At 38.1% G+C, this 13,138-nt stretch overlaps 2 protein-coding genes across 4 annotated transcripts; both read left to right on the top strand.

Annotated features, from left to right (window-relative positions):
• The first annotated feature begins 118 nt into the window (after positions 1-118).
• On the top strand, positions 119-5,462 carry LOC107087040 (rho guanine nucleotide exchange factor 3-like). Its single transcript, XM_015378375.1, has 13 exons — positions 119-342; positions 581-626; positions 720-770; positions 1,271-1,324; positions 1,426-1,533; positions 1,618-1,776; positions 2,115-2,177; positions 2,261-2,357; positions 2,633-2,709; positions 2,806-3,063; positions 4,026-4,196; positions 4,293-4,485; positions 5,033-5,462. The coding sequence occupies exons 1-13, from the start codon at positions 305-307 to the stop codon at positions 5,278-5,280; spliced, it is 1,563 nt and encodes a 520-aa protein (XP_015233861.1). The 5' UTR covers positions 119-304; the 3' UTR covers positions 5,281-5,462.
• Positions 5,463-5,685: 223 nt separating this feature from the next.
• On the top strand, positions 5,686-11,880 carry LOC107087041 (ubiquitin carboxyl-terminal hydrolase 21-like). Of its 3 annotated transcripts, none has more exons than XM_015378379.1 (12): positions 5,686-5,838; positions 6,141-6,517; positions 6,935-6,991; positions 7,078-7,195; positions 7,280-7,394; positions 9,267-9,386; positions 9,482-9,546; positions 9,645-9,832; positions 9,937-10,002; positions 10,102-10,219; positions 11,242-11,356; positions 11,451-11,880. In XM_015378379.1, the coding sequence occupies exons 2-12, from the start codon at positions 6,362-6,364 to the stop codon at positions 11,542-11,544; spliced, it is 1,212 nt and encodes a 403-aa protein (XP_015233865.1). In that variant the 5' UTR covers positions 5,686-5,838; positions 6,141-6,361; the 3' UTR covers positions 11,545-11,880. The 3 variants fall into 3 exon arrangements, with proteins under 3 accessions (XP_015233865.1, XP_015233863.1, XP_015233864.1); XM_015378377.1 differs by having other exon boundaries at positions 5,688-5,838; positions 9,937-10,015; positions 10,112-10,219; XM_015378378.1 differs by lacking the exon at positions 5,686-5,838 and having other exon boundaries at positions 5,852-6,517; positions 9,937-10,015; positions 10,112-10,219.
• The last annotated feature ends 1,258 nt before the right edge of the window (positions 11,881-13,138 follow it).

Raw genomic sequence — 13,138 nt, 5'->3', positions numbered from 1 at the left:
AAATAAGTTTTCAACTTATTTTCAATATTAGACGATCCAAAGATTGTACAGAGAAGATTAAAGTCAAGTTTTGAACACTCCTCCCTGAGAAGAGCGGATACGTGATTATGCGCAACCGTAGAGGATGTGGTCTGCTGTGAGATGAGGAAGAAAGTGAGGAGGAAGGAGTACACAACGAAAACGAGCTCGTAGCAAACTGCTCGCTGTCCTTTGAGGGCAGAGGAGACCTCTACAACTGGATTATTTCTCATTTTGAGAGCAGAGCCATTCATTTCTGTGAGGATGCATTGAAAGAAGGAAGACGATGGAAGTGGAGGAGACTGGTGAAATGAGGACTTCCTGGTACAGTAGCTTTAGAAACTTGCTTTTAAATGTTTTCTTGTATTAAATGATAATTCTAACGTTGGGATTGAAATTAAAGGTTGTAAACTAAAGGGTAGATTATGACAAAACTTTTTCATTCACTTCACTGTAATTCCATGCTCTAATGCACAACTACTCAACGTACAGCTGAAATGATTCGGTAAAAAGCTGAAACATCTAGACGACATTAAAATAAATGATTTGTGGTCCTTTATAGGTCTGTGTCAGGAGATACACTCTCTGTCCTCTATGACCATGCTGGGGTGAGCAACCCTTAAAGCTATTTTATCCCTTATTTATCAAAGGTCCGAATTCAAAAGATCTCATTTTTTGGCAAAACTTTTTTCTACCTTTAGAAGAAGAGAAAACAAGATCCGATAACTGAACCTGTCATCAGAATTATGGAGGTGAGTAATAATCTGAAAAGCGGCGCACTGTCATATCTCTGCCTTTCTCAGTAACTGGCGGAAGTTTGTCAACCTTACCTTTGTGACCACAGTGCTGAGTGCAAAACTGTGAAAAGAGGTGAACATTATCTGAGAACTCTGATTTTAGGATTCTTTCTTTCTTTCTTCAAAGATCTTGATAAATTAAATCAGCTGTGATTTTTTTTTAAATGTTAATTGGCATTTTTTTAGTTCCATATACATTATGTTTGTGCAATATTTTGTTTTTTTTAGCTTTTATTTCATTGTTGCCACATTGAATTTGCAGCAGCTGTGGTTAGTGGGGGGAAAAAACAGGCAGACATGTTGTGCTTCACTACAGAGGCACAGTTTCAGCTTTCTTCCTCTTTGAAAACCTTGCACAGGAAATGAGAGATGTGCACCATGCAACATTTCAGCACCCTTTAACGCCTTTCTTTCACGTCGAGTTCACCTTTACTTTTTTTTTTTCTGGCCGTCAGGATGATGAGGAAGATGAGGAGGGGGAAATAATGTCTGATCACAAGGATTCAGAGGTTTGTTAGGATTTTTTTTTTCTAACCTTACACACTTCTTGAAACTTTTTGGAGTTTGTTTAAATATCAGTACTATAAAGTTTAGCATTGATCTGTTTCAGGAGCCCAGTAACAAAAGGGTCAAACCTGTGGCAAAGTCCAACAGCCTGACAGGTGTCATCACACCAGTGAAAACTCCTGCTCTTAAACGCATAGGGCAATCTATTTCGGTAATAAAACCTCTTTTTGTACCCCAGAACGACCACCTCAGCCTTATTTTGCATGCATGTGCTCAATGTCTCATCTCTTTACAGCGATCCATCAGCTTTCGCACAGATGCTCGACCTTTGCCCCCTGCCCCCCTGCGTAGTCGCACTAAGGCCTCATCCTTTCCACGTAGACGCAACAGCCAGTGTTGGAGCGACACCGTGGAGAGCCATGACCTTACTGCAAAGGAAATCAAACGCCAAGAGGTCTGGATCTTAATACAAGAACCTTTGGCATTATTATTATTTTTTTCACTTTGTTTGGGAGGTGGGGTTAATGTGGACAAGCTGTAAGGCTGTGGTTGCAGTATGGGCGAGATGACTAGCTTGTACTCTGTTTCTCTGAAGCTGATCAGCATGGGTATAGGAAAGAGGATGTGAGCTGGCATTAGAGGCTCAACTTCCGTTATTTAACAATCAGCTGTGAGAGCTCATGCTGGGTTTCCGCTTAGTTTACATCCCATGCAGCATCGTGCGGAAATTATCTTTTATTTCCACTGACATGTCTAAAGCTGCTGTGTGTAATGTCTTGGACTCCTCTGCAGGTGATCTATGAGCTGACTCAGGGAGAGAGGCAACTTATAGAGGACCTCAGTTTGGTCAAGAAGGTACTTGTTGTAACAGGATACTCTGGGATTTTAATATCTAAGAATATTTGCTCAAAGTGTTCCTTGACTTTTTATGCTTTCAGGTTTACTATGAGCCCATGTTGAAATTGGACATAATGACAGAAAGTGAGCTTGGACAAATCTTTGGGACTTTAGATTCCCTCATTCCGCTGCATGAAGGTAAATGATATGAACGGCTTTATCTCAGTGTCTAATCATATTTCAGAACACCTCATTTCCTGAGTATTGACATGAAGTTAAGTCTTTGGTTCCAAGTAAACAGGAAGAGCCAAACGTGTTTTACTGATATATATATAGTTTCTTTTTTTTGCCATTTCTTACAGTATAATAATGGATTTAGGATTACCACTAATAGCAGATGAAATTCTTGTTTGTAGTTTCAGGATTTTGTCCCTTCTCCAGTATAATGAGTATGCATTTTTATTTCATACTAGATCTTCTGGCTCGTCTAGAGCGACTGCGGGGCTCAGAGAAGACGGTCGGAGAAGTGGGGCCGACTCTGTTAAACTGGGTTAGTGTTTTCCATTCAGCTGACATGGCTGCAAGAGCACGACAGAGGCATTCTGAGCACTTTCTTATCTCACTTTCTTATACTTCCCCTTTGTAGTTCCCTTGCCTGGAGGCCTATGTCACCTACTGCTGCAATCAGGTGGGAGCCAAAGCTTTGCTGGACCACAAGAAGCAGCAGAAAAGAGTCGAACACTTCCTGCGCCTGTGTCAGGAGTCTTCCTTTAGTAGGAAATTGGATTTGTGGAACTTTCTGGACCTACCTCGAAGCCGGCTGGTTAAATACCCACTGCTGTTGAAGGAGATACAGAAGTGCACGCCTCCAGATCACCCAGACGAGGACTCATTACCTGATGCTGTAAGTTGCTTTGCCCCGAGCGTATTTATCTGGACAGACAGGTTAATGTGCTGAACCCGGCTGGATTCAGGAAATCCTGACTCCTGGGTAGAGATCTTTCCAGATTCACTGTATTCAGTGAATATACCCATTAGCATCCAGTTTGGTTTTTAAACTTTTTCCATCATTTGTTTTCTCTGAAACAGAGAATTTTCATCTAAAACTCATTTCACTCAACTCTGAATTCACAGGAAAAACATACATTTGGGATGAAAAATTATCGAAAAAATCAACTTCATAGAGCTTTTTTTTTAGTAATCCAATCAAGAATAAATGACTTATTTACTAATGTTTGACTTCCTCCAAAGAGCCACTAAATGAAATGTCTTTCATTTAAAATAGAGAAATAATGCTCTGGAATTTGAGATTAAAGTGTTTTTTTTTATCAGCAGTGATCTAAAGGTATAGTGAAGGATGTTTTATTTCCGGGCGAATCATCAAAATAAGTGGTCCTCCTAATTGTCAATCATTCTGGTGATATGTTTACATAAGGCTGTCTCACGTGCTTGTCCTCATTTTCACTTACCAGTGGTGAGTCTGACATTGTAAAAAAATTGCAAATTTTCTTTTGGACAGTAAGCTTGTATGAGCGATGCAAACAGCAACTTTTAAACAGAACATGCACAAGGAGAAATAGACTCCTATGTATCTAATATAATCTATTAATTTAATTGATCAATAGATAAATGATAACCCTTTGTGTCCTGACTAGAAACTTGAAAGTAATGTCTTGGTGAGTAAATTGAAATTCAGTGTAAGAATATAATTAAATTACAGGTATATATGCTAGATGATCACCTATTTGCTTTTGGGAGGCTTAAGTCTTTCTTTTACATTTAATTTTTATAAAACAAAATGTACCTGATTTTGCAAATGAAAGCAATGCTTCCAGTAAAACATGAACACTGTTCTGTTCTCCTCAGCTGGAACTGATCCAGAGCATCGTGGCCGAGGTGAACAAGAAGACGGGGGAAGCAGAGTGCCAGTTCTACAGGCGAGGATTAATCTATGTTGAAGAGAGTCAGAGAATACCGGAGATCCACCAGTCCCGCTTCCTCTACTGCCATGGAGAGCTTAAGACCAACAAAGGACAGGTAGGAACAGACTATGAAGCATCTTTATTCTTAAGGTTGCCCTCCATTTTAATATTCTATAACATCTACATCCTGCTTCTCTCTGCCGTGCAACAGAAGCTGCATGTGTTTCTGTTTGAGCTGGCTTTGGTGCTGACCAGACCAGGGGAGGACAGAGACGGCGGGCAAATGTTTAACGTGTACCGGCAGCCTCTGCCCAACACCTTGATAAACTTAGAGGAGATTCCGGACAGTGAAGCTGGAGGGGGAGGAACCTTCAGGGGAGCGTTTACAGGAGGAAATGATAAAGGTATTCTGCTTTAGCAAAGAAAATAATAGAAGGAAAAAGTTAAATAAACTGTTAAACTGTAATAGTAATAAGATACGGCATAAAAGCATGATCTCTAAACTTAGGAAAAATGTGGACACAAATGGAGAAAGGGAAACTTTTAGATACAGCAAAGAACAATTATTTTTGAATAAATACAGTTAAAAATAAAAATCTAAACAAAACATCCACATTTAAGACAGTTCTGAACATAAATATTTAAGTTTTTAATCATCATGATTTTTTGAACCCAATTTATAACTGCTTTCTTCACATTTTTGTATTTATAAAGAAAGAAATTACAACTAAAGTTTACTAAACTGATTGCATTTTATGTTAATTAAGTTATTTACAGAGGAAAATTTGTTTCATCTTGTTTTGACTGAGATTTTCCGTTTTTAATGATGGTTACAAAAAAAGACGGTTAAAAGCAGACCCTAATGTGAAAGCAGCAGTTATACGGCTCTGAACTGAAACCTACAACTGTTTTCACTCCATTTCCTTCCTTCCTCTTTCTGTCACCTTCTAGTGAAGAACTGCTTCCGTGTGAGCAGCAGAGGGCGCTCCAAAGTCAACCCTTACTGCCTGCAGGCCAACGACTCCTTCAGCAAGCAGCAGTGGATCACCTGCCTGCGCCAGGCCATCGTACAGTCACGGGACAGGAGTGCTCACACCAGCCAGTCGCCGCTCTCCCTCCACCCTGATCCCGGCCTGTGTCACATAGCCGATCTCAGCCTCAGCTCGGACACAGACATGACAGACCACACCAGTCGCTGACTGGAGAACTGATCACTCCGTTGCTCTTTTGGGGGTCAAGATGGGTCTCTGGAGAAGGAAAGACACCAAATGGACCTTTTTATGAACAGTTCTGATGAAAGACTGCTGGGAATTGCAAAACATTTTTTTGTTTTTTTTTTAAATAAAAGTGCTGACTGTGAACAGTGTTACTGTTATTGAATGTAAATGTAAGATGGCAAGAAAATGTTCATGCGGCTATATTTTAATAAAAACTGACAGTAAAAAGCTTGTCAAGGCACTCATGGGTGGAGAGGGAACACACACAACGCCACGTCTATGTATAGCCAACACCATCTACAGCGAAAAGATTAGAGCTGATTATCCTCCCTCCCTGTGTCTGTTTTTTCACTCTCTTTGGCTCCTCTCTCTATGACACCAGCAGCAGGACAGGGCAGAGAGGGTAGCCTATCAGTTCTATCCCACAAGCACACAGTGAAACTGTACACGTCCCCTTATGCATTTTTAACAGCTCAGCAGATGATGGGAACAGTTTGCTGAGGACGCTTTGTTCAAAGATAGGGAGACCCAACTGATCAGGTGAGTCCACACGGCTCTTTATTTCCTATTTGTTATATTTGTAAAGGTTTGTTAAGGTTACTTTTATCTGCATAAAGTAGTTCTCATTCATTGGATGTTAGAAAGTGTTGGAGTTTCAAATCAATCTCAAAGCGTTTTTATGGAAGTTTAACATCGTGAATCAGCTAAATCTGTGATTTTTGGTTTCAGTTCTTCTAAAATAGTCTCTAATTTTTGTGACATCATTAGTCTTGTGTGCAAAACTTTGCACTAGTAGGGAATTTACAAAAGTGGATTGAAGTGTGCTCTTCTTTTCTCTGCAGCTGTAAATGTTTTTCTCTGCCATTCTAAAGGAAAGGCAGGGGATCCGCAGAGCTCCTTTACCTGAAAAGAGGCACAGCCCCTCTACATCTTGCTGATCTTTCATCAGAAACGTGGAGGACATTAAAAGGAATACTTGGGGTTTGATCTAAAAGTATATATATATATATCTTGGGACATCTTCGGTTTGGCTCTTAAGGCAGAGAGTGATTAGTAAAACAGGATGCCTGGTTCCAGTGACATCAACGTTGAGGGCTCCTGCGAGGCCCTCTGTCGAACTCTGGTTTCTCAGAAGGGTCTACAGAAAGAGACAGCAGACATCTCCCAGTCTGTCCTCTATACGTCCCTGATGGGTCTGCTGCTGGTAGCCGACAATGAGGTGTGAACAACAACTTTATCAAACTTTTACTTTTCTACTAGCTATGAGCACATTACTCCTGTAGATCTATATTGTATTGAGGTTTTAAGCTGTTATTAGAGGAAAAAAATGATAATTTGAAGGCAATAGGGTACAGTACTAATCAATGTGCACATGCTTACGCACCTGTCAGCACTCCTTGCACTCTCTAAGAGGATAAAGGCCTCGTACTGACCCGCTTTTAGCCTTGCTTGTTATGCTAATGACATAAGAAGGCTAAATCTGTCCTACAAAGTTACACATAGGTCAACATAGCAGGGTCAAGGCAGACAGTCACATGGAGCACAGCCAGGGGTCAAACAGTAGGACACGGGGCAGAGCAGTTACTCTACACGAGCAATACCTCTGGATAAATTTCTCTTACTTTCTTATTCATAGAAAGAACCGCTTGCTGTAGGAAGTGGGAGAGTTGGCCTTAGAAACATTGGGAATACAGTAAGTGCAAACGAGATGGAATAAGAGAAAACCTTAATTTAGACTCCAACACGCTCATATTTCTCTTCATTCTGATTGGGCAACAGTGCTTCCTGAACGCGGTGGTCCAGTGTTTGTCTCACACTCGAATACTGCGCAACTATTGCCTTCTACAGTCTTACAAGCATGAGAAGTTCTCTAAAGAAGAGGCAAAGCTCATGGACAGTAGGTTTCTGATGATCTTTTATTTTTCCACGTATAGAATAAAAAAAAAATGGTTTCTTATTGTTTCTATTCTTCCTGCCTCAGCTTTCTCTCAGGTGCTCACAGGCCTTTGGGATGTTAGGGAAGGAGATGCTGCTGTGAATCCTCGACAGTTTTACAGTGTTTTTAAAGAAGCAGTGCCTTATTTCAGTGGTTACAGGTAAGATTAACAATGATCTCTTTCCACAACAATGAAGTATAGTTTGTTTACCTTGAAATATATTGGTAATCAGGAATTAATCAGCCTCAGAACTTATTAAAAAGCTATCTGAAGGAGAAAAAACTACAACCAGAAAAGAGAGAAAACATTTCTCAGGAAGAACTAAAGGTTTTGTTTCAAGTGGATGTAAAGACCACAAGTTGTGTTAAATTGCTGGTTTAACTACTAAATCAGCTGTCTTTTTACATCTGAATTTGCTGGCTTTCACTAAAGTAATATTAACTAGATCTGTGAAATTTATACACATGCAGTCTTTGTTTTACATGGATATTAATGCAGAGATTTAAAATAAGTTTATCATAAAAAAAAGGTCACAAGATCTTTAATAATAAATAAATATAAGACACAAAATATTTTATGTGAAAGTGAAAGTAGTAAAAGATAAATGATGATCCAGTATAGATAAGCTACTGATGTACACATCTAAAAAATAAAAAAAACCTAGCTATTAGCTCCGTCTTAAGAAAGCTGTTCAGATGACAAAATTTAAATAAAGGTTTGAGTTTTAAAGTTGCCTACAATCAAAGGTTTTACCGATTTTAGCTTTTAGGCTTGATTTATGGACGAAAGCCAATAACAAGACTGTGGCTGGAGAATATAGTTATGATGGTGTGCTAAACCTAATTAGGACCAATGAGAAACCTCTATTTCATCCCCTGCAACTTAAAGAAATTACTAGATGGTTGTGATTTGAGACATTTTATACTGGCACTGATTAATGATGGAAGCAGGTGCTGAGCTAGATGGGGGGCCAGGGGTGGCCATGGTTACCCTTAGCCAATTATTGGCCACCCCTGTGGCCACCCCTACCATTTATTTACGTAATACTACAGTAATACTCAAGTGGAATATTAAAAACATTAAAAATCTTCATATATTAACAATTACTTGACAACAAAAACACAGTGGTTAATGTGGTTATGCACGTCAATATTCTAACACTAAAGATTATAAATACAGAATTCATGCTCTTTTCAGAACTAGATTTTGTCTTATGGGGTAAAGAAAAAGTTGTGTTTCTGCAAGTCATCTAAGAGTCTTCAGTGAAATCTTAGATAACTATTTTAATAAAAACTTAATAAATAATCAATTTATGTAGATATTAGTACTTGTAAATATACATTTTATGCAGAATAATTATTGATAAAAATAGGTAGGTAATGACTATGGAAAAGATGTTTGCCCCAGAACTCAAACGTGAAACAATTTTATCCACTATACCTTTTATTGTAGAAAGAAAGTTTAAATATATTCATCTATTTGTTTGGAAAGGCTGCAGGAAAGTATAGTTTGTCTTTATTTAGAAAATATGGATTTTTTGCTTGTTAATTTTCCTTTTGGAACAGTGTAGATTGACAATGAGGTTCTGGCGCAGATCCACTATCGGCCACCCCTCAGTGTACATTGGTTACTGCCTGGCAACCCTTATAGAGGTTACGCCTCTGGATGGAAGAGATCCCAGATTACGTCTTTAAAAGATTATAAGGAAGCCAACAGTGGGGTAAAAAAAGCCAAGAACAAACCCTTGCCGATGCTTAAAATTAATTGAAGATCATTTGAAGTTTGATTTGGTAACAGTTATGCCTAATGGAAAGTAGGAAGCAAACAAATCCAGATCTTTGCAGACATATCTACCCAACAATGAGTTTTAGGACTGTGGTGCTAAGCAAACCTGCTAATGTAGTAGGTAGAGATATAAATATAGTAATAGGTTGTTATAGAGATTCATTCATGTCGTACTTTGATTGTAGAATGATTTGCAGTGTTTTCCTTTAGATAAAAAAAAGGTTTCTCTGTTTGATTTAAATCTAGTCAGCAGGACGCTCAGGAGTTTCTCAGGTTCCTGCTGGACAAGCTGCACACTGAAATCAATCGCAGGCCTTATGTTAAAAGAACAGGGAAGGAGTCTGACCAAAAATATGTCCGATTTAGGTAAGAAGAGCAGAGCAAAAAAAATGGATGTGCGAGTCTCTGATCGCTCCCATGAGAACATATAATTTATATTTTACATTTCTGATCACATTTAGAATTTCAGAAGAGGCAAATGCTATGTGGAAGAGGCACTTGGAGAGAGATGACAGTATAATAGTAGGTGAGGAGCTCAATCCTTCTTTTTGTCTTCAGTTTGTTGATGTGAGTAAAAAGCTGAGAGACAGACACTGTCTTTTCATCTTTCCTTGTTCTTGACAGACATTTTCTCAGGCCAGCTGCGGAGTTCGCTGCACTGCTCGGTTTGCTCGCACTACTCCAATACGTTTGATGTGTTCTGTGATCTGTCCCTGCCCATCCCCAAGAGGAGCTCCAGAGGGGAGGTCACTCTGCAGGAGTGCCTGGACCTCTTCTCTCAGGAGGAGAAACTAGACAAGGAAAACTCACCAGTAAGAAAGAAGGGACAAAAAAGGACCCTGTTTTTGACTATAGATTTTTTTGCTCCTAGATTTAGCAGATCTGTGCTAATAATGTAGATTTCTGTACCTCCCAGATGTGTGACAGATGTAACCGGCGTACAGAGTGCACCAAACGGCTTTCCATCCAGAGGTTTCCTCAGGTTATTGTAATCCGTATCCTTGGCAACAATGCTTGAAGTGATATGGAAACTAAGGAGTCATGTTTGTGCAAAATTACATTTTACATTCCTACTTAACAGCTTCCGACAGATCTGAACCGTTTTACCACATCCAGATGGTCTATCAGTAAAAGCACAGTTTATGTCTCCTTTCCGCTCAAAAACCTGGACCTCGGACCTTACGGACCTGTTGACTGTGGTAACAAAGACTTTTCTTTCATTTATAAGTGTGCATGTTTTATTTATTAAACCTCTGCAGCTGCTTGGCAGTATTTCTAACAGAAAGTACGATGTAAAGACAAAGAAAAATCACACAAACTGGTTGTGCTCAGATTAAAGCTTTTACAAGCTTCTTTATTACTAATAAATCCAAGATATTAGTGAAAAATGGTACATAACAACTAAAAAGAACTACTACAAAAATTTACAGACAGATCTTTGAGCTGAACAATAGCTTACCATGGAAACTAGAATCTGAATTTACAAGAGAAAACCAGAATCAGAATCAGGTTTATTGCCATTGTTAGTGAAGGAGTTCACAAACTAGGAATTTTTTATGGTACAATCGTGCAACATGAAACATATAATATGGAATAGGTAAATNGTATAAGGCATGCAATAAAATAGACTAATATATACACTTAAGATAAAATGTTTATTTAGAAAAGTAACACTGACATTGCTGATTGTGGCATTGATTGTAATAAATGATGAAAACGTTTGTGTATTTGCATATTTAAAAAAATTAGCCACTTTCAGATTTTGATAGCATAGCATGGTTTTAATGTAATATTCAAATTGGGCAATAATGCATCACCACAATGAGCAAATCTGGAATAATTCTAAAATCTGAGCAAAACTTGAGTGGGGCTTTTAGCAAAACCAAAAAATGTTCGGTTGAGATTGATGTGTGTTATGATAAAGTGTTGGCTTTATTTAGGAATACCGAAACACACAGTATGTAAAACTATTTTAACTAGTAATTTTCTGACATAGTGATACACATTTGCATAAATAAGGAGAATACAGGAAATATATCACAAACTACAGCCCATAGTTTTTTGTTTTTTTTATCAAATTTGAAATGTCTACATTTATAAGAAGTGCTTCTGATTGCTTTCATCTTTTAAAATGATACTTAGGACATTTAAGATGTGTCAATTAAGATATTTCAGAGCCAAATCTTAGTTCTGAGAAAAGTCTCCATGTTTGTCTCCACAGGCTCAGTTTTGTATGATTTATATGCAATTTGTAACCATGCTGGGACTGTGAACATGGGCCACTACACAGCCTGCTGTTTGGATGAAAATGGATGGTGCTTCTACAATGACTCCAGGTAATCCGTAATGTTAGAGCATGTGTATATCAGAGGTTTTTTCCTATCAGAATGGACTTTGTTTAACATAGTTTTCCTTTTTCTCTATCTACAGTGTAACCCAATTGACAGAAAACCAGCTTCAGACGAGTCAGGCTTATGTCCTGTTCTACCAGCGCAGCACCAGCACTGCTGCTCACAGGAAATAGTCCGAAGAAGCAGCCAATCAGAGCCAACTTACCTCTGGTGACCATAGAAACCTGCAGCTGCAGTTTTATTACCAATGACATCAGCCGCAAAAAACAACAGACAGAAGACATGCTGGTTTTATCAGGGATGTAACGTTGGGCCTTGTCCAGCTGTTGCCATGACAGTCTCCACATGGTTGATCTCAGGCCGGATTGAGAGCATAATAGATATTATGCACTTCTATATGAGGAAAAGCACTTACTGAGTAATTATATGTATGATGTATATACTGTATATTTGTACAGAAGTATCAGTCATGCTTGCCTATATGAGCCCAAACTATATAATAATTAAAACAAGGTAGAAACAGCTCATGATTGATTACATGGAACTGTACATCAAAGGAAAAAGTACACCTTGCTGATTTTTGTAAATAAATTCTTATGAACCTTTAACTGGTCAGTAATTTAAAAAATATATGTTCTTTTCAAAGTTACTTGGAATATATGTATGCAAATTTGTTGATAAAAGAAAATGCAGCGCAGAGGAATAAAGCGTGAAAACATAAACTATGCAAAGCTAAAGGTGAGCTTATTGCTCAGCATCTGTACACGGCAAAGAAGCCACAGGTGTGGAAAAAGAGGAGGGAGTTTCGAAGAACTCATCTAGAAAACCATTAAAGAAGCTAAAAAAGAAACAGGTAAGCAAATGAATAATGCAGGGTTGATGTGACATTCCTGAATTAAAGACAAATTAAAAATTTCATTATAGATTTTTATGCTGTCTAAATATCTAATTCATCTATATAAATGGTGATAAAATCCACAAGAATCAAGCACAAACAAATTAAATGATCAAGGTAACATAAAGCTGCACTGTAAGATGCACGCTAAATTGAACAATAAGTTTATGATGACATACAATGGAGGGGATAATAGTTCAGTGTGCAATGCAACAAACTGGGATATAGATAATAGAGCAACTATTCACTTTAAGCAAACACAGATTCAGGTTTCAAGTAAAATGTAAACTGGCTACAGACTTCAATTAAAAGCTGTTTGTTCTAATAGGCAGGAACTCCATTGTGAATTGTTAGGAGGACCTACTGGCATTCAGATTAAAATGTCTCCTTGCACAGAAAAAGAACATTTCAAGTAGCTTAAGCTTGCCAGCCGGAATATTTAGTAAATTGTTGCTACCTTGAATTTACAAATAAGTATGAAAAATATCTAGTGTTTGACCTATACTTGTATGATTTTATACTTTTTAAATAGTTTTTTCTAAGATTTGTGTACTGCTAAATAAACATTCAACAAATAAATCCTCAAACGTGTTTCTCTTTTATAGCTCGAATAGGCTTTTGTCACTTTATCTGACTGCAATAATGTAATAAGTAAAATACAGTTAATTCTAAACTGCAGTTCTTTGGTCTTATCAACATACAGCCTACATTCATCCCACATTTTTCTTTCTGTTATTAAATAAGAGTCAGCCTCTGATTCAGTTTTCATTTCATTGTGTTACAAAATTAAGCAAAAGTTCTCAACATTAATCCAGCAGTCGGCCTTGTCAAGGTTAAGTAATATGCCATCTAAAGTACAGGTTATGTATCCA

This window comes from Cyprinodon variegatus, unplaced genomic scaffold, assembly GCF_000732505.1.
Source record: "Cyprinodon variegatus isolate N-32 unplaced genomic scaffold, C_variegatus-1.0 Scaffold171, whole genome shotgun sequence".
NCBI lineage: Eukaryota > Metazoa > Chordata > Actinopteri > Cyprinodontiformes > Cyprinodontidae > Cyprinodon > Cyprinodon variegatus.
Note: the sequence above shows the minus strand (reverse complement) of the source record. Positions and strands in the feature narration are given on the sequence as shown.

Coding starts and splice junctions, on each gene's coding strand:
- LOC107087040 (XM_015378375.1), top strand. CDS start 305: ATGGAAGTGGAGGAGACTGGTGAAATGAGGACTTCCTG. Junction 627..719: donor TCCTCTATGACCATGCTGGG/GTGAGCAACCCT, acceptor TTCTACCTTTAG/AAGAAGAGAAAACAAGATCC. Junction 1,325..1,425: donor CTGATCACAAGGATTCAGAG/GTTTGTTAGGAT, acceptor GATCTGTTTCAG/GAGCCCAGTAACAAAAGGGT.
- LOC107087041 (XM_015378377.1), top strand. CDS start 6,362: ATGCCTGGTTCCAGTGACATCAACGTTGAGGGCTCCTGCGAGGCCCTC. Junction 6,992..7,077: donor TTAGAAACATTGGGAATACA/GTAAGTGCAAAC, acceptor ATTGGGCAACAG/TGCTTCCTGAACGCGGTGGT. Junction 9,387..9,481: donor CAAAAATATGTCCGATTTAG/GTAAGAAGAGCA, acceptor GATCACATTTAG/AATTTCAGAAGAGGCAAATG.